The sequence below is a fragment of the Falco punctatus genome (genome assembly GCF_963210335.1).
Source record: "Falco punctatus genome assembly, chromosome: 6".
In the NCBI taxonomy this organism is placed as follows: domain Eukaryota; kingdom Metazoa; phylum Chordata; class Aves; order Falconiformes; family Falconidae; genus Falco; species Falco punctatus.
This window is the reverse complement of record NC_137585.1, coordinates 3,006,828-3,033,050: the sequence shown is the minus strand read 5'-3', so window position 1 is coordinate 3,033,050 and position 26,223 is coordinate 3,006,828. Positions and strand designations below refer to the sequence as shown.

Here is a 26,223-nt window from a genome sequence, read left to right as displayed (position 1 = left end):
TCGCTCAGAATATTTTTTGGCATATATGTACTTTATGTGCCAACCTCAATGCTCAGTGTGGCAGCCTGGTTGCCTGAGGCTGGTGGAGCACGGGAGTTAAGCTTCCATCCCAAATACTCTTGGACTGAAGCTACGAAGGCATCTAGCTGTAAGCTGTTCAGAAATCTTGAGGCTTATGTTTTCCAGAAAACCTCCGCCTGTGGTGTGCCTCATACCGGTCAGGGGAGCACGGGGAAGCGATCGCTGAGCACCGCACCAAGGGAGCTGTCACTGCTCAAACCAAAGCTGAGGTCTGGCTCAGAGGGGCGCTCCCTGAGCTGCACAGGAGCAGTGCAACCCACCCAGCAGCCCAGCTGGTGCCAGACCACCACATCGGGATGGCACGAGGGTGAAGCCCACCCTCTCCTCCAAATCTTGGCTGTTGGGCCCAAGGCTTTGGAAGAACAAAGAGGCAGCAGGTGGCAACCCAGGTAGACCCTTGTGGGGGAAAGGACAAGCCAAAGCATCAACTCACCAATCAGGAAGTCGCCATCTGAATTATAAAGACATCTAAAGAAAAAGGAGAACTGGAAGGTCAAGATGCTGTAAGCCCCAGGCACTTACACATGCCACGACCACGGCTGGGGGTTTTGAGCTGGAGAATGACGTGGCAGAGGTCTCCCCTTTAGCACCAGAAATGCTATTTGCAGGTCAGTGAATGCAATATACTGGCTGGTGCAGAGGGAGGTTCAATATGCCCGGCCGGGAAGCAGGACATCCTCTGACCTCTGCCAGGTCTCTGCTGTTGTGGCCATGGTTGCATCAGACGTTGTAAACTAGGGAGCAGGGCTGGCTTCCCCCATGAGCCGCTGCAGGGGTAGCAATGCCTGTCAGAGGCTGTGTGCGTGGTGACCTCCAAGGAGCAGCTCTGGTCCCTGCGCCAAGAGCACCTGGATCCAACACATCCCCTCTTGTTGCACCCCCATGTCCAGCTCCTTCCTCTTGGAGGCTGCATCCCCACTCCCCCCGTGCTTGGCCATGGAGCACAGCCTGCCATGGACACCATGAACACCACCCAGCATATGGACACAGGGACATAGAGACAGTGACACTGTACACGTGTGGGCAGCCAGCCATGGGCAGCCCGCGCCTGCGGAGCAGCAGTCACTGACCTGTTGAGCATGGAGGTATTGCAGACGAAGACATGCACGGCAATGCCGTTGCGTGCTCTGGGCTCGCCGGCACCGCACAAGGTATGCAATCCCTGCGGGAAAGCCAACGCATCAGGAGTGAGTGGTGGGCACGGGGCAGGGGGCAGCCCCCTTTTCTCCCCTCATCCCACCCCCGTGCGGGGCTCACCCTCTCTCCTTGCTTCCCACACCGCTACCAGCCTTCCCATGTATGGCTTTTTGCCAAACATCTTGACTTTCCTTTAATAGATGAAGGATTTCTTAAAAATCCATGTAAGCTGGTGTTTTCCAGCCTGGGAACTGGGGAGAGCTGCAGGTTGGGGTTTGTGTGTTTGGTTTTGTTTTGTTTTTTTTTTTAAGAGTTCCTTCAAAGGCAATGAAGAAAATCAAGTCCACTGTCAGTTGGTGGATATCTGGGAGCCTCTCCCCCCTCCCACAGACGCTCTGCAAGCCCAGCAGTGGCAAAACTGCTGCTGTTAGCCGGACGCTGAGCATCCCACGTGCCCCACCACCACCCAGGGGCAGCAGCGGTGGAGGGTGCCCTGGCCCCTGACTTACGCTCACAAAGTCCAGCTTATTCTGAGGGGCTTTGGGGATCTCAAAAGGTTTCCATCGCAGCTAGATTCCAGCAAACAAAAAGCAAGAAAGGGATGCCAGTGGTTATAACACAAAAGGTTGCAATTCCAAAGAAAGCAGACCCCCGTGTGTCCCCCCGCCGGCTTCCCTGCCCTCTGCTAGCTGAGGTAGCTTTCTCTTTCCTCCTTGCCTTGCTTAATTTGGTTTACAGGTTTCTTTTGATTTATGGCACTTCTTTTCCTTTTTAATCATAATTTTGTAAAATAATTGGCAGGTCTGTGTGGTGCAAAGGTTAAAAAAAAATAATCCTATTTAAAAGCTGTCTCTCTCTCTATTACTAACAACACTACTGACAGCAAAGAAGTTCAGATCAGCTGTCTTTGCACAGCCAAATCGTCACAGCCCTGTGCTCCGCTCCGTGCTGGATGATTCACTCCCTCCATGACCTGAGCTTAACGCTTCTGTTTGCTCCACCTCATTTTCTCCACATCTGAAGCAGAAAAATCTCTACCTGTGTGAGTGGGAGCTGCGAGCAGCGCTAATTACTTCTTAAAAAGCCTGTGGAGATCCTCAGGCAGAAGGTGCTAGAAATGTCCAAAGTATTTATTACCGCTAATATTGTGTTAAGGGTCTTTGCAGCTCTTGGGAACAAGGTGCTGCAGCTGAGAGCTCCTCGCTGGGGGGGTTCAGTGCAGGCCAGCCCAACCCCCCCAGATCAGGAGGATGCTGACACGGCAGCTGCCAGATGTATCCCCTGCATCGATGCGCTTGACCCCAGAAGAAAGCGCTGTGACTCTGGGCACCCACAAAAACTTTTTCTGGCTTTTAGCTACCTGACCTGTGGGTTCTCAACATGTTTTTAGGCTGGTGCCCTGAGAAAACAAAGTTTATGGGACTCTGTGTCTGTGCCTGCTGCTCCCCAAAATTGTGAACTATGTGAAATTTTGGCTAAATTGGAAAGGGATACAAAGTTATTCAATTCCCCCAAGCCGTGTTGCAGTTTTCCAACACCAAATCAAAATGTGGGTGCCCAGGCAACTTGTCAGGCTCTCCAGAGAGCCGGCCTTGGGAGAAAGCGGGCGGCTGCACCCAGCCAGTGCATCGCCAGCAGTGCTGAACGAAGGAGGGGCTCGTCGCTAATTAATCGGCTGCACCCCAGGCTTGGCCCCGCAGCTTGGCCCCCTCTGCTCTGCTCTCCAAAGCCATCTGCTCCCCCAGGGCATCCCACCACCACAGCCTCGTGGCAGCCCTGGGTCACCGGGGTTGGATCCATCCCTCCTCCCTTCCGCCCCCCATCCCGCTCGCTGCCTGGCAGAGGCATGTTTTCCTCCCTGGGAGACCCGGGCAGCTCTGTGCCAGTGCCTGCTGAGGGTCACACTGCTGGGTGGAGGGGAGGAGGCTGCTGGAGAACCTGTGTGTTCTGGATGGAGACACCAAATGTACCCGCCAGCAGATCAGCTGTGACCCTTGCGAGACATCGACACCTCACAGATGAGCCAGTGAGCCAGTGCTGAACCTCAGGGTTTGCTTTCAGCCCTCTTTAAAGCTTTTTTTCCCCTTTGGCTTCCAAGACAGCCTTCCAGACGTGAACCAGAGCCAAAGCAAAGCATGGTCAGAAGGTGCTGCAGAGCCTGCTGCCACCCCCAGCAGCAGGACCTCCCCCAGGTCCCGTTCATTTCGGGGCATCTGTGAGGGCCAGCGGTGGTGGCTCAGAGTGACCTGTTCCTCCAAGAACTGTTTTAAGCCTTTGGGGTGGGGAATTGGGACCCAGTGGGTAGAAACCGTTGGGAAATACGGACAAAAAGGACACGCAGAGGGACAAAGAGAGAAGACCCTGAAAACGAGGGGGAGAGAGGCAGTGGGGAGGGAGAACAGGGGAAACAAAAGGAATAATGTCAGGTATAAAGATGGTCTAAATAGAAGCAATTTTTCTGGCTGAGGAATACAGAAGATGACAGTAAGTCTACAGACGAAGTACTAAGTATAGTGCAGTCCCTGCAGAACGGCTCCATTTTCACTTTGGTCCCTGTGGACACCTCCACAGTTGTCATTCCCGTGGGACAAGGGGAGCAGTAAGTGCGTTTGTCATCCAGCCTGTTGGTTGCAACTGAAAATGGTGTCTGGCCCCTCTCCTCTGAAATGTTTGCAAACTGCAAAGCCACTGCCTGGCTCTGCGCCGTTTGTCCACCGTGTCTCTGCTGCACTTGGGTGTCACCAGCGCAAGAAGAGAACGAGCGCCCTGAGCCAGAATTCCAAGACAGCCAGTGGCAGCCAGCACCAGGTGCTTAAAATGGGGGGGGGCTTTTAGTGTTGTTTCCTTGCTGCAGCATCCGTAAGCCTCCTGAGATATGGCACCTCTGTGCTTACTATTATTTTATGGGGTTTTATCTTCCCAAGGTTTGTCCGATCCCTTTTTGAATCCACCTGCATCCTTTTGCAAGAAGCTCCACCGCTGACGCTTTTTATTTTTAATTTAATGTGACGTTTGATAATTGGTATTTGTTTTCTCCCTGCCTTTTAATCATAGCTTCCTTTGGTCATCTCTGTTCCAGGCTGGAGAGCTTTCCTTTGTTCCTGCATTTCTTGCACAGATGCTACCCATATTTTTTCATCACCTTTGTCCCCTTTTCTGTTTTGTCCCCTATGCCTTTTATAATTCTGTCGTTGTCTTTGGGCAAGGTTAAAGGATATTTTTTCCCATTGACTTCAAAGGGCTTTGCATAAGGTGCCTCCATATGGCCATCCTTTTAGATGGATGATGATTGGGAAAGCTCCCTAAGTGAGCTGGGCGAAACGCAAAGCGCCGCAGGGAAGTGTCGGTCTTTTCCAACAAACTGAACCTGGTCCCTGGCTCTGCTTCAGAGAGGATGAGAGGGAAAGCAGGAAGATGGGTCCCACTTACTTCTAGGAAATGATCCCTCTGGGTTTGGTGATTGCCATGGAGAGCGGTGAGAGAGAGTGGGCAGGAGCTTTGTGGCTGTTCCCTTGAGTAAAAGATGTGCAGCATGTAAATGGCTTGAGATGCTGGAAAGCCAGGCATCGTGGAATTACTGTGACCGTAAATAACCACAACAGTAGATGTTGGCTGCAAAAGGGCATCAGAGAGGGATGAAGTGGTCACAGAAGTCAACGGATCTTCATCTGAGAAGGAGCACCAAAGGCACGTAAATATGAGCCGGTCACCACTCCTTGGTCAGTGGCTGGAAAACATATTCCAGCAGAACTGGGAAAGTATTTAGACAAATGGTGAGGCCGCTGGGAGGCTGGAAATTAGCTAGTGATGATGCATCAAAGGACAGAACCTGAGCAGAGTGAAAACTGATGGCCATGAGATGATGTTGAGAGGAGAATGGCGGGAGGAGATAGTCAGCTTAGCAAAGCCAAATGTTCTGGGGCTGGCAGGGAAGAAATCATGATTAAAGATGATGGCAAGGCTGTAACAGAGGAAGACAAATGCCATGTCTCTGCATGACTCTCCAGAATGAAGCCTGATTTCCCACAAGGGCTGCAGAGAAATGGGCTGGCAGCCAGCAGCCTCTCCAGAAGCGCAGGGAAGGAGGGGATGGATGGCAGAGACATGCTGCTGCTCTGCCTGCCGGGCCCGGGCATGATGAGCCTTTGATGGGGGACACTGGAGAAGAAGAGAAAGCGGCCTGAGGGGTGGCCAACAGGAGCCTCCAGGGGAGATGATAGAAAGCACAAGTCAAACCCTATGACACCAGGAAGCAGCACAAGCATCCATCAGGGTGGGAAGCAACAAGCATCACCTCAAGGTCTGTCTTTCCTTGGGTGAACCAAAGGTGAGGAGCAATGGGTGGCACCCAGGACCCCAGCCCCTGTGTTGGCCAGCCCCCCAGCTCCCTACGGCTCTTCTCAGACCTCTTACAGCTCAGCGCCTTTGCACCCCTGTTAGCTTAATCGCTGGGCTGTCGTCCTGGCAGGACCAGAGCTCTTTCCAGCATGGTTACCTGGTTGGGGTCAGGCTCAACTTCATCCCAGTTGTGTGTCAAGTGGCCTTCCTCAAGAGGCTTGAAGGGTTTGTGGCAGACTGAAGGTAGGATCCGATACAGCCAGCTACAAAGAAAGAAAAGTCCTGGATTAGCCTGGAGAAGAGGTTAAACCCTCTGGGTGGCTGCTGGCTGACTGAGCTCCTGAAGGCATTAATAACATTTATGATGGTGGCAACTGGGCCAAAAGTATTAAATACCAAACACTAGCTCATAGGCAGAGACTGCCAGAGAGATGGCTTTTTGTTATCGGCTCTAATTACAAATATATGCTGTTCTATATAGGTAAATGCCTATATGTGTGTTTACCTATACATACATTTACATTCTCACACACACCTATATATATGTATATAAAAAATAAAGATACAGCTTTATCTGTCACTGCAATACAGAAACCTCTGAAGTGAAATAAAAACCTATTTATAACCACAGCTACAAAGCCGGCCGGACACGGGATGAGAGCGGTATCTAACTGTACGTACAGAGGAACCTTCAGGAGCCAGAAGGTCCCATCCAGTATCTGAATTTGGATGTGCTACTGAAAGAAGCATCCTATGCCTGGCTGGCCATGCCCATAGGACCACCAGCAAGCCCATGCAGCGAAGGCCAGAGTTTTATGTGGGATGCTGTAGGAGGCCTTCCATGCCTCCATTGCCACCTGGGACTGTCACTCTCCTTCCTGGCTGCCTGCCGTGTCCCTGGTTGCAGCCCCTGCTGCTCCAGCAGCTGCAAACAGCATCCGCACACCGTGCACAGGTGCAGCCAAGCCTGAAACTGGGCTTTTAATCAGGCAGGTGAGCAGAGGTGACGGGGAAAGCCTGAGACAGGCAGGGCTGCCAGTGCCTTTGATGTGTTAACAGGGGTGGTTGCAGTTTGGGTAGGTGGGAGAGGGGAGGAGGGAGCTCTCCCTTGAGAGCTGGAAAATTTCCATCAAGGACGTCTTTGTGCAGCAAACAATGATTCATCCCTTTCCCACGCACACCGCGAGCTGGCACCAGCCCCGAGAGCAGAGCTCTGCTAGGCAGCTTGGATGATGCATTTGCCTTTCATTTGAACGAACAACAGAAGGGACAGAAAAGCCACCGTGGGAGAAGTGAAATGAGAAATGCATCTTCTGCAGTCTGGTCATGGATGGAGCATGACGCCTGGGACAGAGCTCCAGGACGCTTGCTGCTGGCTGGAACGAGCCGTCCCCAGCAGTGCTGGCAGCACGGGGTGGTAGGCAGGGTGCTGGGTGCCTGGCTCTGCTCTGAGCCCCTGGCCAGTCCCAGGACTGGTACAGCCCAAGCTAGCGCCTCACCAGCCCGAGCCCATGCGCAGGAGCATCCTGAGGAAGAGGAAGGGCTCCTGCTCAGAGGCTTGGTTTTGACACTGTCCATCAGGTGCTTACCAGTGCCAGTCGCAGCAGCGATGTTTTTGCAGTAGCATCAGGGCTGAGACCCTGAGATTGTTTTGCACAGCACACACAGCCCACTCAGGACCATCTGGCACCCATGAATATCACCTCCCCTTCCTCGCCTTGCTCAGAAAACCACTTTCTTTCCCACCCCAACACCTCCTTTCTCAGCATTTTTGTAACCCACTCACCCCACTGAAGCCTTCCCTCTCCCGTGGTTTTCTGCCCTTGCCTCTCTCCCGGGAGCTTTTTCAGCTGGCAGAAGGCACTGGTGGCCCAGAGGCAGCTCCTCCATCGTTCTCTGCTGCATGCCCCAAGCGCCCCCCATCACCCACCCGCTGCTGGGGGTCACGGTACCTTCGCTTGTTGGTGGGCCGGGGACAGGTGAAGGCAGAGCCCGAGAGCTGCTCAGCGTACAGGCCGTACGGGCAAACCTGAGGGTTGTTCTGAATGGGAGGAGAAGGAAAAATAAGGAGTGAGGAGTGGCAGCATGGGATTTAACTGTGGAGCCCCTGACAGAGCACAGTGCTGGGCGCCCAGCGCCCCGATGCCATGGGGTGGACTCTGCTCCTGAGGCTGTGCATCAGCCCTGGAAGCTGTAGCTTCTTGCTCCCATGATGCTGGGTGCCCCACGGGTACCAGCCAGCCCCCCAGCCCCTTTCCCACACGAGTGCCCTGAGGAATCGGCACAGCCATGGAACAAGCTGCAAGAGGGCAGTGCTCATAGCACCAGCAACGGGAGCGTCAGGGAAAAGGGGGTTATTCCCAGTGCTTACAGATTGCAAAGCAGACTGTTATCATGCCCAGATTTTTTTGAGGAGCAAGCATTCGGAGGGGTTGCCCTAGAGCCTCGTGTCTAGCTGGCTTTCCAGAGGACAGACTCCCAGCAGCTGCACCTTTACTTCTCCGCTCCTGCGCACTAAGGGCCCCCTTCTCCTCCTGCCCTCTGCCCAGGGGAGGGGTGATGGAGCAGGCATTTGGGTGGCTTGCTCCTTCCTCCTGCCCGTGCTGTTTGCTGCCTGAGAGCAGGGTGACCTGTGTGGGAGCCTTTGCTGTGTCTCAGGGTTTCTGCGCAGTGCCAGTCCTCCTGCGGAGCACAGAGGGGACACCTTCCCCTTCGCAGAGCCGTGGGTACCACTAGCGCAGGTTTAGCAGCCCTTGTGAGTTCACGACTGAAGGACAGATTCCTCCTTTTCAGAGAACAGAAATGAAACATTTTGATCTAAGTAGGCCAGTGTCTATTTGTTTGAGATCAGCAAGAAGCAAAGGCATCCAAGAACTGCAGGAAATATCCCGGTGGGACAGTCATACGCCATTTGCTATCCCATCTCCCTCCTGCAAGGTCTAGTTTAGCATCCTGTTACCCTGCTGCGGCCGAGCCGCTCAGCCATCCATACGGCATCAAAGGCTGCCCTGACAGGTGGGCAGAGGGAAGAGGTAAAGCTCTCACAACCCACGTAGCTTCCAGCCTTGAAACTCCATCGTGTCCGTATGAGTATGCAGTGAAGCGGGGGGATCAATAGCCCTTGTCATTTTTATCTTAGCCAGCACTACTGCAGATGCCAGTCTTATAAATACTGCAGAGGAGAAAGGATCCACCTCTGGGACTGGAGATTTTTTTGTGTCTAACTCGTTTTCGGATTTTTCTGTTAACCCTTTGGACACCGAGGCCGACGTCTGTGCAGATGAGGGCACCCCAGTCAGGAGCTGGAGGGGTCCTCCTCCTCCTCCTCCTCTGGAAAGCAGTGCTGCCCTGGGACATCACGAGGAGCACAGCTCACCGCCTGTTCAGACCAGCAGCCACCACTACCAATCTCCCAGTTTTCAGGTGCCTCTTTCTTACATTTTTTCTCCAAGCATCTGCTATAGCCAGTCTCAGAAACAAGGCACTGCACCAGCTGAGCCACCAGTCTGACCCAGCACAGCACTCTGTCTTTTTTGTGGGCACACCGTAGGCTGCAATGCAGACCTGGGGGACATTTATATGCATTTAACGCGCCCTTGTGTTGTGTGTTACCAGCTACACCAGCACACAATGTGTAAAACATCAGAGCTGGGGAGATCCAGAGAACTCAGGAAAAGCAAAGTGTAGAGCTCCCAGTTTGACTTTAATTCTACTGGGCTCTTTGCACAGAGGATGATGAGTTGCTCCAAGAGATGTCATTGACTGAGCATCAGATGCTGCCATCCGAGCACGAGGGATTTCCAGAGATCCAACAGAGAGCACAGTCAGCCTCGAAATGTGCGCTGGTGTACCGGAGACCAGGGCAGGAGAGATAAGAACAATTGAACCCTTCAGTTCTTGCCTTTGCAGACCAAGTGGCTAGTGTCACATGGGTCACCATTCCTTTCTTTCAAACAGAACGACACAACATGATTTATTTTCATAAAACATGTTCATAAAACGTTTAAGAATGGATCTGTTTGTTTATACACTACAGGCATTCACGTCCCCTCCCTGCAAAGAAGCTGCTCTCCTGCCCAAGGCTTATAAACCAGCTTTGACAAACCCAATTCCTACAGAAATTCCCAAAGCTGCTTCTTCTGCACGAGCACATCTCTCTGCCAAGCTTCAAACTTCTGCTCTGGTTTATTCCAGAGCCGGTGGCTTCCTTTTCCGTGCCACTTGTATCACAGACTCCTTTTGGAAAAAAACCTTGCTGTTGAGCAGAGGTCATTTAAGCAAGTCTTAACCTCAAGGTGAAACTTGGAAGCTCGCAAGTAACTTAAAAATAGAACGTATGAACAGAAATCTTTAATTCTGATTTTTGCCAATGTCTTATTATTCCAGTCCTGCATGAAGAAGGATCCTGGAGACTTTCGTGGTGGCAGAGAGGAAGGAAACACATTAAGATGAAAAGAAGCCCCAGGAACAGATATTCACTCCATTGCATGTAATTTTAATAAATCACTTTAAAAAAACTCGGTACCTGTCCCTCTGGTAAAGCTCCTGGGCAGCGTGGATCCTCAGAAACATGTTCATTTCCAAATCCTGACATGTACTGTAAAATAAACCACACAGCTCATCAGCGATTTGAAAACACAAGCTAAACCTCTCCAAACCACACAGTCATCACTTCCCCGTGTGTTTTTCCAGGCTCTTTGTGTGCATTAAGAATTTCTCAAGTCATCTACTTGCATATTGCCACAGGCCATTTCCACAGTTTCTAGGTTCACTTCAGTAGCTAACTTGTGGCCTGGGAAGCACGGATGGGATCTGCTCTCCTGCCAAGTCCGCACATCTATTCTGACCACACTCTGCAGCATGAAGGCACTTGAGAAATAAGCAAAATATCACATGTCCAGTCAGACTGTATCAAGAACAACAGGGTGATGTACAGGAAGAGGTGAGCACCAGCGTTCCGGAGGCATGCTAGCACCATCCACATTGGACCTGACTTCACTTGAATAAGGGATGTTGCAAGATCTGCAGACTGCCTTGCAAATTTATGCACTCACATGCTCAGGGGCTGAAAGTGGGAGCCATTTGGTTGTCACGTTCTTGTGATACAACCCCATGACCATCAAGAAAAAGGTCAGGATGTAGGCGGGATGAGGGAGGAAGGGAAACTCACCTGGGACTTAAACTGTGTCACTGATTTGCCCTAAATAAGCGTCGCCCAGTGAGGCGTGAACTGTCCACCCTGACAGTAAGTGAGAATTAATCCGTTCCCGGACAATAATCTGATTTTCTAGGGCGATGTCAATAATCTGATTTTCTAGGGCGATGTATACTGGAGAGACCCATGGCTGGAACAGAGCTGCTTGCCCTCCCGTGCCTGCCCTGCCTGGAGCTGCGATGCTCTGCGCGTGGCTAAAAGCCACGGGATCCCAGGGGACGTGGCTCCCGGCTTTGCGGCACTGAGAAAAGCCCCACGGTAACCCTGAGGCACACAAGGGAAGCCGGTGTAACAGAAACCTTTGCTTTGCACTGACAGAAATGTAAATACAGTCCCTTCAGATCCTATAGAAAGGCACGAAGCCACCCTGTTGAACTCTGCGTGAACACGGAGGTGTTTTGGCAGCGATCAGTGGTTCAGCTCCGTGGCCTGGGGAGAGAGTTAAATATTAATGCTCCCCTCTGTCAACTGCCTTCGCCCAGCAGCGCTGGGATGGCAGAGCCCAGGATTGCCAGCGCCTGGCTGACACACACACTGCCTGCGCCGGGGTGGCTGCGGCACTGCCATGCGGCTGCACCCCAACAGCTGCCGGGGGGCTCCAGTGCCGAGACACCCCGGCAAGTGGCAGGGACCCCCCTCGGTGCGGCACCTGGGAGGCAGAGGTCTGGCACAAAGCCAGGGGGACAAAGCCCCTATACCTGCTTTATTTTACTATTAGAGTGCCTGGATTATTTCCCCCAGGCGTTCTCAGCCTTGTGCAATTTGCAGCCCCCCTCCCAGAAATTTCCAAGCGTAGCACACAGAGCAAACCGAAAACTGCCTGCAAAACCCAGTGGTTTCCTCAGGCACCTTCCAGGGATCTGTAAGAAAACTCCTTTCCCAGTTGCAGCCAGGCTGGCTGGAAGCCCTGCTTAGCCTGGCCCTGAAAACATCTCGCTTTCCATCAGTTCGGGAGGATATTTCTCTCCTTACAAACGAAAGTGCATCACCAGGACTCTGCTTTCCCCTGCAAGAAGCATATTGATATGCAAAGCAGCAGGTCACCTAAGCAGCCTTGGCAAATGTATTGTACTGGAGCATTTCTTTTTTTTTTTTTTCCCTGCCCTTTTTTTTTTTTTTCCCTCCCCTCTTTTAAACGGAAATGCAGCAATATCTGATGGGACTGCAGCAGTTCCAGAATTAACTGAGACCTTCCGCACTGCATCCTCCTCTACCAGCCACATACAGGTGGTGGGAGCATTTGCCTGCGGGGCAGCCTAGATGAAAAGGTGAAGAAGGGAGGAAGAGGAGGAGGAGAGAGGCAGGCTCGTTTTCTAGAGGCACAGCCAGCAAGGCCCAGCAGGTTCTGCCATTATTAGCACAGCAAGGAGAGGGTTAACGCAACGTGCAGGCTGCTTTGCTGAGCGTCACCTGCAAGATGCTCGACTTGAAGCTGGTGGGGGACTGGGAGGGGACAGTCCGTGGTCCTCGGGTGGGTTTGTCTGGTGGTAACCAGCATGTGCTGCCCAGCAGCCCCCTGCCACGCTGCTGGGGCCAGGGGGAAGGTGGCACGGACACTTTCGCTGTGAGAAATCCATCGTCCATCCTTCAGGCTGAAAAAGCTGGTGAGCCGCATAGCTGGCCTGCCCGTTCCCATCGCCAAAAGCCCCTTTGCTCCTGCCTGCTGGGCCAGGGGACGGAAGGGAACCCGGCTCAGCAGCGAGGACCTGGTGCCAGCCACTGCGCAGTGCTCACCACCGGGCAGCGGTGCAGGCGGCGTCTGCTGCCCTCCTTGGCTGTGCACCACCGGGGGCTGTGCACCACCGGGGGCTGTGCACAATCATGGGCTGTGCACCACCGGGGCTGTGCACAATCATGGGCTGTGCACCATCGGGGGCTGTGCACAATCATGGGCTGTGCACCACCGGGGCTGTGCACAATCATGGGCTGTGCACCATCGGGGGCTGTGCACAATCATGGGCTGTGCACCACCGGGGCTGTGCACAATCATGGGCTGTGCACAATCATGGGCTGTGCACCACCGGGGCTGTGCACAATCATGGGCTGTGCACCATCGGGGGCTGTGCACCACCGGGGGCTGTGCACCACTGAGGGCTGCGGAGCTGCTGCCACCACCCAGTGATGCAGGAGGCTGGGTGCTCTGGGGCAGGGGAGCCGAGGCAGGGAAGAGGTGGCGCTCGGGAGAGGGTGCCATCACCCTGCTGCCCTGAGAGGGGGGGCAGAAGCTGCTGCATCATTGTTTGGTCAATTGATTCTTCCTTGCCAAGAAAAAAAACCCCAATTAATCCTCAGGTAACTGCATCGAGGGCCAAACCAAAGACATTGGCAGGACTGCAGCCACGGGAGGGGAGACGTCATCCTCCCGGTGATTTATCACCCCGCGTGTGGCTCCAGGGTTTTGCCTGGATGTTCAGAGTGGCTTTTCTCATTCGCTTGGTTTATTTTGTCTTTCCCTGTAGCAGACCTGAGTGAGGATTCTCTCCCCCGCACACCCTTAGGGGTCGGTGTCAAACACCACTTGGGCTGCCACAAAGAGCTGGGTCACCCGGCTCACCGTGTGTGTGGAGGCATCACGCGCCAGGGCTCTGGGGCACCGCACTGGGACCCTGCCGGCGCAGACCTGTTGGGAGCAGCGGTGCAAGTGCCAGGCACATCACAGCCCTTCTCCCTGCCAGCCCCCTGAGCCCACCTCCTGCCTCTCCATTGGCATTGCACAGGGTGCCCCCAAGACAGGGGAAATGACCCCTTTCTGCCCACCCAGCACCCCCACCAGAGCATCCTTCCTGGGTGGCAGAGACCCGGCAGGATGGAAGCCAGCCCTTCTCCATGAAGTGGCACAGCGTTTTCAGTCCCACGCAACCTCCCCCCAGGTCTCTGCCTGGCCTCCACAGTCCCCAGCCATGTTCTGGGCATCTCCAGGCTGGGTGGGTTAATGGGCACTATTCTGGTAATTGGGCAAGTGATTTCTTTGTAGAACAAAAAGTTCTCTGTGGTCCTTGTTTTCGCTTTTCCTTTTAATTACTGTTGTTGTTATTTTGTTCGAGATCCTGTAGCTTTATATGCAAACAGGATCTTAGGAATTCATCTGACTCCTCTTTGTTTTTCGTTTTGTAGTTTTTCAATAAAATGGGAGAGATAAAAGCTCAGCACAGCATAAAAAATTCAGCAAAGCTCATTGATTGGAATAACTGGGATGCAAAGCAGAGTGCTCGCAATGGGTGTCGTGCTCTGACCTATAAACTATAACCTTTTGTTCACCGGATTAGACAGCAGGCATGGGGAAAACGCATTTGAAGTCTGAACACACAGACTGCAAAATAATTAAGGTCCTTCTTCAAACACTGCATAATACATTTCTCTATCAGCTTGTGCTGCAGGACACGGGAAAACAATATTCATCACCCCACAAAAGGCACGGCACTTTGTACTGGCTCTGTCCAGCCCGCACCACAGCGTCTAACACAAACCCGCAGGAACAGGGACACGAGCACTTGGGCAGTGAGCACAGCAGGTCTCACCCCCCGCATGGGGCTCCACAGTCTCCCTGAGGGGTAAAACCAAAGCACCCAAACTGGAGCTCTGCCCCGGTGCCACCACGGTGCCATGGGGCCAATATCCCTGGTAGGAGCTGCCGTCTCCCCGGCGTCTTGCCGACCTTCTGCTCCAAAAGTGCTGGGGGTGGTCCAGGACCCAGACCCTTCCTGAAGAGACCTGCCCAGCTCCAGCATGGGGGAACTTGGTGGAGGAGGGAAGAGAAGGGTGGATGCCAGGAGGAGCGGAGAGAAAGGGCAAAGCAATGGTTTTGGGGGAAAGATGCCGAGGGAAGTTGGCTGGGGAGAGGTGACAGTGGGGTGTGGATGTATATGATGCCTCAGAGGAGGTGCTGGCACAGCAGCTCGTGCCTCTGGCCAGCTCTGGGCAGAGCCGTGCTCAGCCTGCAGCCACGGTCACACCAGCCAACAAGGTGTTAGGGTCTGCTAGGAGTGAGTTGAAGCTGGACATGGAAGACCCTGTCTTTGGTACTATATATAGGGCTACAGCTTGATATATCCTCACTACATAAAGCGGAGCTGCAGCTGTACATGGCAGATGCTGTCACAGCCGTGGCAGAAACCAGTGCCCACCCACCCAGAGTGGTGCAGGGGCAAGGCTGCCCCACTGCTGAAAGAGGATGGTGAGAGCTAGGGGTGTCGGGGACAGGCAAGGAAGAGGCACAGTGACATTTTACTGTATGAGACAGGACTCGTCAGAGATGGATCAGCAGACCTGTAACACCGTGGTGTAAAATAACGAACATGGCGGGAGGTGGTGAAGGAGCACATCCATGTGTCTTTCGGGTATATCCAGAGCCAGGAAAAGGCTTAGTGACAGCCCCAGAGTCTGGGGAGAAACATGATGGTCCTGCACAAACCCTTGAGACCCACCACGTCCTGGGGCCAGCCCTTGCCACTCACGCACCCTGACGGCCCCGGGACAGCCCCCCAGCAATGACGAGATGCTGATGAGATCCAGGATTGTAAGTCTCGTGTTCCTACACATGAACGCCAACCCCACCGCATCCCACCCTTCTCCCCAGGCTCCCCCGTGCTCAGGGGAACGGCGGCAGGGGAAGCTCCTGCTGGCTGCCCCTCTGGGGCTCGGAGAGGGGGGCACGGCTGGACCCCGATGTGCCAGAGTGCCATGTGAGGGGTGCTGAGAAACTGCCCTGGAATGGAGCCGCTGCTCCCCTGGGCTGCCACAGAAGATGGTGGCCAGGGTTGCAACATCTGGGCTGATGTTGCCAGCCAGATTTCATAGGCTGAGGGGGAAACACCCCCTGGCAGCGGGGGCAGGAGGAGGGGTGCTTGCGGAGGGTGGGGGAAGGACAAATCATGCGATGAAGAGGTCCTGTGCTGGGACAGCCTGACCAAGAATAGTTTCCAAAGAAGGAGAAGAGGGAGAGAAAAGCCTGTTCATAGATGAAAAGCGGCAAAATCCTTTACCCCAAGAGAGCTTTAAAAAAACACACCTTGGAACACCAAGAGGTGCACACGCACTGACACCAAACCCAGTGTCAGCAGGGAAGGGGTGTCTGCAGCCAGCACCGGGGGTCGCAGACACCCGACTCCTTACCTGAAGGCCGTTCATCTTCCTCCTGGTCTTCCTCCTCTTGGAGCAGCCACAGAGCCCTGGCCGGTCCCTGGCCGAAGCAGCCTGCGAGCGAAGCCTGCTAGCTGGCTGGCCGAGCTGGGCTGGTGGCAGGGTGACAATGCTGCAAGTGAGAAAGTCCACAGGAGTTTTCAACCTGTTTGCTCAGCCCAGTCTGTGTTTAACCAAGCACCAGCCCTTCGGCGCAGGACCAGCCCGGGATCCGTTTGAAGATGATAAGCAGGGGGTGAGGGGGACTGGGTTCCCTCACTGCCACTGTTCCTCTTTAGATCTTAAAAATGGGGCTGTATTCCCCACCCATGGCGTGGCAAAAAAAGAACAAGGTGTTAAAGAACAAAGAAAAACCACTTTTGCAACGGTTTTATAAGCATCTTTCAAAAGTTAAACCTCTAGAAATTTTTACATACCGTCCTCTAAACCTGTACCAGAAGTTGTTAGTTATGCTGTGTTATGGTGGGGGTGGAAAGGATCAAATCACCGTCCTGGTGAGGGTAGTAGTATTTGTGAAACACCATGTGGCAACGTTACGCAGCATTTGGGGGCCAAAAGTAGGGGAGGGTTTTGTATTCCTGTGATTAGAACTAGTGAGGGGAACTTATAAATTCTGAAATATTAGTATTTTACAAGAAAGCTGTTGCTGAAGAAGGAGCAGCAGCAAGCATTTAGCTACAGAATACTAATGAAGGTAGCTCTGCATTTCCCGAAGTTGCAAGGAAAAAAAAATCAATTTTTTTATTTGATTTTGTTTTCCTTTGAATTTTCATCTGTCCTCAAAAGAAAAAAAATAATTTGCAAGCAATATTTTTTTTTCCCTTTCCATGACCTGCTCTACTATCAAGTCCTGCCAGGAGGAACGCTCTAGGAGGCACACACTGGAATTCAAACACAAATGGAGTCCAGTGAAGTTAACGTCTCCCCACTCCTAGAGGATCCTGGAGCATCCTGGAGCATCCTGGAGCCTTCCCTCCTGAAAGCAGTTACCGAGCGAGAGCTCGGGCTGCAGGAGGGACAGTTCATGGGTTTGCCTCTAAAAACCAGCACCTCCTCACACCACCTGAGCAGCATCAGGGCCACCGGGAGCTGCCACCTTTCAAGGTCTGGCAAGACAGGTGGGTGGCTACGAGGGAGGAGGTGGGGTGTATGACCAGGATGTGGTTACGGGTGGGGGACACAGAGCTAGTGTTCCTCAGCTGTCCCTTCTGGTCTTAGCATCACAGGATCAGAAGATATTTGAGGTTGGAAAGGACTTTAGAAGGTCACTAGTCCAACTCCCAGCTCAAAGCAGGGTCAGCTCTGAGGTCTGGCTGGGCCGCGCAGGACCTTATCCAGCCTTGTCTTGAAGACTTCCAGGGATGGAGACCGCACAGCCTCGCTGGGCAGTTTGTTCCACTGCTCGATTGCCCTCTCCACCAAAAAGCTTGAACCTCCCTTGTGTCAGCCGATGCCAGCTGTATCGCCTCCTCCCACCACGCACCACTGTGAAGAGCCAGGCTCCGTCTTCCTGGTAACCTCCCAGCAGGTATTGGGAGCTGCTGGCTGGTTCCCCGGAGCCATCTCTGCCCTGGTCCCTCCCCGTGTGGGCTGCAGCCCCCAGCCAGCCTGGCTGGCCCCTGTGGTTGGCAGGGGGAGCTGGTTTGGTAGCCCCAAAGCCGGGCACGGGATCTTCTCCTGCACCACTTGCTCCCTGGAGCAGGAGCACCACAGCCCGGCGGCACCTTGCCTGCTGCTGCTGTTTCTTCCTTTGCTTGTCCACATGTCCAAGATGTTCTGAGCCACTTCTGTCATCGCTGCTGCATATGGTTTTGTCCTGAGAAAACAGCAAGACAGCAAGCCCAGGCAGAGCGCTGGAGACATGGTGTGCGGGGGAATTACTGGGGAATGGACGCAGAGGGCTGTGGTTGAAGGCTTGTCTGGAAAGCAGCAAGGCTTATATTTATGGGCAGCACGGGCTGCAGCTGATGCCTCACAACCCACAAGCACGTGTGTTGTGAAGAGATGGCCTAAGAAAGCATCTTATCCTTTCCTGAACTCCACAGGGACTTGCTTGAGAGCCACCCTGACCCACTGCCTCCAGCTCCCCTAGCACAGGGCCAGTCCGGGGGCTGAGCTGGGCTCCCCTGGTTTCATGACACCGATGGTTTTATCACATGGTCACCAGGAACAGACTCGGCTAACCTGGCTGTACAGCATCAGGTAGTATTTTCTCTAAAACAGATCAAAATTCAGCCCCGGTATGATGTGGGTGGGGTGAGGATGGGTACAAGTGGGAACTTCCATCATTTTCTTACAGCGGTACCCGAAAGTCTTGAACCGTAGACCTGGACCCCCTTGCGTTAGGCTCCAGAAGAACAGACTGAGTGATCTCCAAGCTGTGAGTCATCTTCAGGTCTCCGTTACCGCTTGCCATCTTCTCACTCGCCCAGGAAGGCTCTCTCCGTATCCTGGCCTCTTCCAGCTTTGCCATAAAAACCCGCATCAGCTGCAAGGAATTCTCCAGCTCCAGGCAGAGCCCGTGAAGGTGTTCTCACCCCGAGCAGTGATTCATCACTGCCAAAGAAATAAAGTACCTGGCACCTGCCACCTACCCTTGAGAATCCTTTCCTACCAGACAATATTTAACAGTAAAGAGTTCATCTCACTTATTTTCTGACAGTGAAGAATTACACATTTGGCTACAGGTTTGCAAGCCGAAGTTGCAAAGTTTCAGGGGTTTCCAAAATCTCCTTCTGCTGAGCCACGCAGCCGGAGCGATAATATTACATTTTAGCGGATATTCCCCTTTGAGAACCTGCATTTCACCTTGTTCACAGTTCTTCACAGGCTCTCTTCTCTTGTTTTCTTCTTGTGGGACAGGTAAAAATAAAGGGTTTGCTTTTTAATTATGGGGAGACCTGCTTCTTGCTTGCTCCTGTTTCCTGAGAAAGTACGAGGTATTATCACTTTACTCACTTGATGGCTGTGTAAATGTTTTAGAGCTTACTAGGGTGCTGACCCTTGCTTTTCCATTCTGTGCAGGGACAAACATCATTTAATGAGATACTGTTGGAAGTGACACTTGATTTATTGACCTCCAAATTCTGTGGAATACAGAAAAGATTTCTTAACGCTCCTGTGGTGTTTCTGACCTAGCCCATCCCATTTCAGAGAGAAATCATAAATCCATGTCGACTACTCCCAATCATCTTACTGTCCTTCACGCATCTGGAAGCAGTTTCCAGGATTAGTTGCCTTGGAGTGATGGAGCACCCCTCCTTGGGGATGGAGGGCGAGGCCGACTGGCCTGTAGTTTGGTGGACTTTCCTTTTTGCCCTTAAATGTGAATAGTAAGTGGTCAAACACTGGAACAGGTTGCCCAGAGAGGCTGTGTGTTCTCCAGCTGTGGAGGTACTCAAAACACAACTGGACGTTGTCCTGGGCAACCTGCTCCAGCTGACCCTGCTTGAGCAGGGGGTTGGAGTAGATCTCCAGAGCTTCCCAGCCTCAGTGATTCAGCTTAAACAACCCCTTTAGTTAGTTGCAGCAGCTCTTAACTATAGATCTTAGGAAACATTAAGTATAGATGTACTTCATTAATAATTTAGCAACTGTCTTCATTATCATGTAAATACGATTCAGAAAAACAGTGAATTGTTACCACATAAACATCATTCATAAACACAATGAATTAAGCATGGAAGAGCGAGCATTGAAAGCGTTTGGTGTCTTCTCAATGATCTTTCTGGGTTTATGACATCTGGCCAGCACATAGCTTTACATGGCCTTTACTCCAAGGAGATCCCAGCTGAAATGCGTAATGACCTAAAAGAGATATGTACAAAAGCATAGGATGTCAATGCAACTGTTTGCTGCCACATGATGTATATGCAACTGTATAAGCTGCGCACCAGCAGCTTTTTAGATATGAACTCTTCTCACAGGCATCACGATGGAGATGTGCAAGGAGCTCATCTCAGCGTCAGGGTGAGATGGAGATGCACAAGGAGCTCATCTCAGAGTCAGGGTAAGAGACCGTGCCAAGGGACTTGCTAGAAAAGTCAACAGCTGGTGCTCAACATCTATCTCAGTGGTGAACGGAAGATGAGGAGCAGAATGGAAAAAGCCTTTCCAACAGAAGATGAGGCAGCAATATTTGACCCGATAGACAAAGGGGACTCAGCTGAAATTCATAGCGTGGGCATTGAAAGGCTTCTTGTTTCCTGCTGGATCACTTGCGGGTTCAGGTAGCGGGGCACTGCGTGGGTGAGTGACCCAGGTCTCTGCGAGAAACGTGAGAGACATGGGACAGCGATCCCTTTGCGTCCTGATGCTCCCCACCAGCATTTTCTTTTGCAATGTGTATTTCATGCCACGTGGCAAAGGCAAAGCTATATATTCTTCCTATTCTTCCCTGTCCCTTTACCTTAATACTTGTCTATCAGGGTATACACTTTCAAGCGGGGCCGATACCTTCACAAACCCCTCCATGCTTAGCGCAGCGCTTTCTAGCATGGATATTGCAGTCTCCCAGTGCTGCTATGATGAGTATAATTACTGGATCATGGCTCACCACCACTTCTTGTAGCAGGTGGTTGGCCAGTCCCAACAGTAAAGCTCCTCCGTCCCACGCACAACATATTTAAGAGCTAACAGAGAGGGATAGATCCTTTCTGATGTGGCCACGGACCTGCTGTTGCAATGGCCCGTTGCTTTTCACAGTGACGTATCTTGTTTCTCAAAGTACCAACCTCTTCTCCAGCCTCTCTTCATCCAGCTTAAATGTATTTATCGGTGTACATATTTATTAATATATCCATTCACTCCTGTCTCTGTAATCTCAGCTTCCCCAACTTGCATTTCTTCTGGGTGTTAACCCTTCGCATGCTGCCAAATGGGACAGGAGCTCTCTAGAGCAGCTGCCTCTGTTTACCTGCTGGTGTACCGTGTACATGCTACCAGAGGATTTAATCTCTTTTTTGAACTTTTCATCATAATATGAGAAAATAAAGCGATAATATACTTCTTTATCACTGCCAACAGCTTTGTGGCAAAAAAGGCTCTTTTTAATAACACGTACTTTTTTGTAGAGTGACTCTTATGAAATATGTCCTTGTCATTTTTCTGGGATCATTCAGCAGCAGATGCCAGACAAGTTAATTATTACCATTTATTTGTGCAGGAAAGATCATAGAAACTGTCTGCAGTGGAGAACACACACTCCTTGTCACCAAAAAGCAGATGCTGCATGAACAGAGGCTGGAGATGCCACCTGCTCACCTTGCTGTGATGCTTCTGTCTTCAGGCTAGAAGAAGCACTCCTAGGAATCAGTAGAAAATTTAGTCACCTTGCCCTGTTCTGTCCTTCCCACTCTGGTGTAACGGCCAAAGAGGGTGCTAATTTTGGACAGTCACTGAATTTTGTGGTCTGAACTTTTATTCATCAAGGGTAGGACATTCATCAGGCCCATGTAAGCCACGGCAGAACAAGCCTGGGGAAGAGAAGATGGCATCAGACAGCAAGATACAAACTGTGAACACAGTCCTAGCTTTCCAAGCTACTGGGCCTCCTTGTCCTTTGATAAATCTTTAACCCAAAGGCAGCAGTACATTTCCACTTTGTAAACGTTAACTTTCGGGTCAAAGGGAAGGTGGCTGTGCATGAGTCAATCGTACGCTATTTCACTTCATGGTCCTCCTAGTTTAAAGAAATGACTGAACTTTCACAGTTGGATTGCCCGCACAGCCCAGACTTTTATTCGGTTGATCTAGTCAAGAAAAAGTGTGTTTTCGTTTATGAGCTTGTCTTGTATTCGATGTCTTTGTGAGAGAAGCCCGTGGTGGTATGCCAAGAAGGAACATCCCTGTGCAATTCCAGTAGGTACGGAACCAGAGTTTCTGCGCATTGATAAGCCCAAGGGGCACAACAAGCTGTATCTCAGCGATGTAATGCCAAAGCAGGAAGAAGAAAACACATCTCTGTACTTAATAGTATTTGCAGCAGGGCTGGCTAAGCAGCTGAACTGCCAAAGCCAGACTTCACAGTCTCTTTGTGGCCACAGATAGCTGATCATCTAAACCAAATTCCTTACAAACACGCTGGAGGACTTTTCCTCAAGCTGTGCTAAAGCTCGTCTTTCAGAAAGCTACTAATTCTACCCTGAAAAACCCCAAACAATGACAAATCTGCTTTTTTTTGCAATAACTGTTTCGGGCATCATCACTCTCACTATTAGGTAACTACATCTAATTTCAAGATCCTTTTAGACTCGGGTCCCGAGAAACCATGTTTTATTGCAGCTTTGCCTGCACAGCTGGAAACCCTTACGCTGCTCGTACACCCATGGATAGCAAAAGAAGAATCTGAACTTCTTCATTAGGTTCTCATGTTCCATAAAGAAACATGTGTTCCCCATTTACTGATCAGATGTGAGAATAACCCCACAGCAGCCCAAGTGGGTGACACTGAGGACAATACTTCTGGCCTCCTGTCAGGCCCTCGCTAGGCAGGGCAGCTCTGCCATTGATTGCACATGTGAAATAAAAAGAGGATTGGGACCGATTTTATTCTCCATCCCCTCTTCTACCTGACACCTATGTGATGCTTTTTCCAAACCCAGTGTCGGCCTGAGGACCTAATGCCAGTCCTGCAGTAAGGCACAGCTTCAGCAGAGCTTTCCTCCAAGCACTTTCTGGCATGTCGCCAGCCAGTGACAGGTTCATCGATAACGATAACGGCTTTTTGTCAAAGAGAACTAGTGCACTAAGCCACAGACTTGCTCAGCCCTGTAAAGGAATCAAAGTAAATGGTGTCCTCGTAAGGAAAGGGAGACAGGAACATGACTTCTAACGGGAAGAGCTGACTAACAGAAGAAATAAAAGGACTAAGCTCCCTTTGCTGAAAAGCAGAGGCAGGTTTTCGACCAGTCAAAGTCTGTCGCCTCCTTATCAGCTGAGGAATGAGAATTCAAGCCCCAACTTCTCTACACCTCACCAAAAAATCCATTGGCTGCAGGCTACAATGCAGCAGTTTGTACCTCATCTGTGATAAACGGAGCATATTGCAGCTGCTTCTGCAAATACTATTATCAATAATGCAAGTTTGTATGAAGGTTGTACCGAAACCCCGTTACTGGATAGGTTTCACATGCTTAAAGCCAGCATCACCTTTGCTAAAGATTGCTGCAAGGAGCAGGCGATCCTGTTGCTAGGAAAACAAAAACGTATACTCGAGAATTTAAGGTTATTGTACACATGGGTCTCCTACTTTTCTGCATGGAAATCAAGAGGGGCAGATTTGGGTTTTTTTCCACATTTAGGACATATTCAAGCTTCTGACTATTCCCCTCAGTCATCAAACGGGTCATAAATCAACAAGAAAGCTCTGCCGAGTCCCTTGGGAAGAGGAGAGGCTCATTGTTTATTAGCTATACATTTCACCCGTGCACACATGGGTAGCCCAACACATCTCAAAGGTAGCCGCGTGAGCCCTCCTCACTGGCCCTTGTGGTACGCAGCACCCAGGCATACAGTTCTGCCTGAGAAGTCAACGGAGAGATTGAGTTTAAAGGAACTGCATAAAAGTGCTTGGATGTGAGATCTGTGTGCCTGTGACAGGCACCAGAGAGACAGACGGAAGGAGAGATGTAGGGAAACAGAGAGGCAGCGACAGGCAGAGAGAGGAGCAGGGAGAACTCGAGTGGTACAGCCAGAGAGACAAAGCATGGTGGAGAGAAACAGAGAGAAACAGGGGAAGAAAGGGGGAACAATGAGAGGGGTCTTTGTGACCCCCGGAGACAGAGCGATCAGACAGGTAGGGCATGGAAAGTGGGGAGAGAAAGAGGAATAGAAATTGGGAGAAAGGGCGCTGGAGGAACAGAGAATGGGGTGTGGGTGGACAGAGGCAACACAGACAGAAGGGCCATAAAGGGCATGGGGGGACGGGGGACACAGGGAAGGGAAAGGTGAAACACATAGAAGGAGGAACGAAGTGTGACACAGAGTCGTCTGGCGTCACAGCCCCAAGCACCTTCTCCAAGGTGCAAACAGCAACACCACTGACTCCAGCTGCTGACATACTCCTGGGTCCGACAAGAAGCTGGCACCTCCTTTGAAATGAAATGTAATGCCATCAACATACACGACTTCATTACACATCACCTTGTCCTAAAAGGAAAAACTATACCTAATGGCGGTTACCTGCTGAGATCTAAACAAATAAGATACTTAATCTGGGCTGGAGACCTATCTGTATTAAAATAGCGAAGATGTTGGATTCATGACACAACATTAACACAGGTGTAAAACAACCACTACACTTAAACCTGTGATCAAAAAAACCAAAAAGGGTTTGGCTGGACAATGAATATTTGGGAGAAAGATCAACACAGCTTTTTTTTTTTTTTTTAAAGTGACAATTTAAAGACTGATCTTTAGACACTTTAAGACAGAAGTAAAGCAGAAGCACGGAAGGGGTAGGGTAGCGAGTAAGCGTAAAGTCAATAACAAAAAGAACTGGGGTGGTCATTCTGCAGCGCCCACTGGATTCTGACATTTGATATATGGAAACAGCAGGTGAGAGACATTCTTGCTCTATAAACAGAAACAATATGGGTACCACCAAGGTACAGTGCTAAACTGGTGGCACTTGCGTACCGAGCCACTACCTCCCATTAAAATAAAGACGCACCTAATCCCACACTACACCCAGTCAGTAGGCTAACGGTGCCTGCAACAACTTCTACAAATTTCCATGGTTTGTCTAATACATAATTATCAGTCCATTCTGGCTCTGCATTACATTCAGGAAAACAGAAGCTACCACTCCAAACAAAAATCATATGGAGCTATTTCAAGAGAGCTGCAGTGTGTGTCTGTCACCTAAATGTAAAAACCACGAAACAGGGATAGTGTAATTATCCAAATCCTAAGCATGGGAAACCCACAAAACTTCAGGACTGTATTTAAAAATAACTGGAATATGCTACTATCCTTAACTTGGCCCTGATGAAATAAGAGAAGAAAAGTGGGTAAAAATACATGGAAAAAACCACGTGTTTTACACAGTAATTTATTCTAATCTGTGACCACGAAGGCTAAAACACTGCAATCATGGCGAGATGGGTCTGCAATAATTTTTCAGGGCTATTGATGGAGACAGCATAGAAATTTAGCCTTTACCCTTTACAATGATAACCAAATGACAGGTATCTAAAGGATTTCAGTGAATTAAAACTAACTGTTGAAGTTAAGATTGGCAGGACAGAGTTAAGGGTGGTGATATCAGAATAAATATTGTGATGACACAAACATCTTGGAACAACCCTGATCCTCATTTTCTTCAAGTTAAACATCCAGACTTTACTCTTTAAAACCCTGTGTACTGAAAAAACCACAATTTGATAAACAGATACATTAAAGCCATGCTACCAGCGGAGCCCCCTTCATTTTGCAAATTGGACAGTGAGACTGACCATGAAGTCACTTGTCAGACCACACAGGTCTGTTCAAGAGTGGATGGAGGTGTCCAGGGAGGAGTTTTACGGCTCCCAGCTGGATGAGTGAGCCCAGGCAGACTTAGCTGAGCCTCAAACAGGAGCTGCAGCCTCAACCACACTTCTCTTTCAATCTGCTAACCCACCACTTGCCCACAAGCTCTACATTTCCTCAGTACTATTCTCTATCTTCTCCCCTCCTACCACAACAATAGCTCTAATTTGCTCCCAAATCCCGATTGTCAACCTTCAGTACCACTGATGCCCAGGACTCGTGCATTCCCTCCTCTTCCTGGAGCATGAACTGGGTTTCTCACACAAAGGCTTTGCTGTTTGTGGAGCCTGAGGTGAAACACACGAACACAGGTGTGCTGCAATCAGGGCTCAGGCCACCCTACAGCATGCTGAGCAACGTTCCTTTTTTTTTTTTTTTTTTGGATTATTTGAAGAGGGCTACTTTGGAAAGTTGCTTCCTCCAAACCAAAGATCTGTGCAACCGTTCTTAAGGCAGCATCTTAAACTAAATGGCCTTCCTTATTCTGGAACACTTCCAATTCTCCTAAAGAAGCCATCAGGTGAAGAAGAAATAGCCCTAGCTTGTGTGTTCTGCTCTGCAGTTCCTTAGTAACCCGAAGGAGCCCAGGTCTGGTTACCCTAAGGCGGCACCTGACCTGGAGAAAGTAATTCCAGCTTTCACCGTCACAGGAGCAGAGAGAGACACTGGTGCTGTCACTGTCATGCTGCTATGAATGTTTTGGTACCTTATTTTCCCTGGTTGTAAACTGAATGTTAAGTAATAACCTATTTCACACAGGCATCTAAAAACTTACTGCACTC

The 26,223-nt window shown here is 50.9% G+C and overlaps 1 protein-coding gene across 1 annotated transcript in view; it reads right to left on the bottom strand.

Annotated features, from left to right (window-relative positions):
* Positions 1-18,326, bottom strand: part of HGD (homogentisate 1,2-dioxygenase) — a gene marked incomplete at its 5' end in the record, with an annotated part of 29,759 nt that extends 11,433 nt beyond the window's left edge. Inside the window, 9 exons of the mRNA XM_080391592.1 lie at positions 515-549; positions 1,152-1,243; positions 1,728-1,787; positions 5,714-5,819; positions 7,509-7,597; positions 10,082-10,153; positions 15,884-16,022; positions 17,635-17,726; positions 18,216-18,326. Of these exons, the coding sequence (XP_080247718.1) occupies positions 515-549; positions 1,152-1,243; positions 1,728-1,787; positions 5,714-5,819; positions 7,509-7,597; positions 10,082-10,153; positions 15,884-16,022; positions 17,635-17,726; positions 18,216-18,326 (796 nt within the window). The remainder of the gene's footprint in view (positions 1-514; positions 550-1,151; positions 1,244-1,727; positions 1,788-5,713; positions 5,820-7,508; positions 7,598-10,081; positions 10,154-15,883; positions 16,023-17,634; positions 17,727-18,215) is intronic.
* Between the last annotated feature and the right edge of the window lie 7,897 nt (positions 18,327-26,223).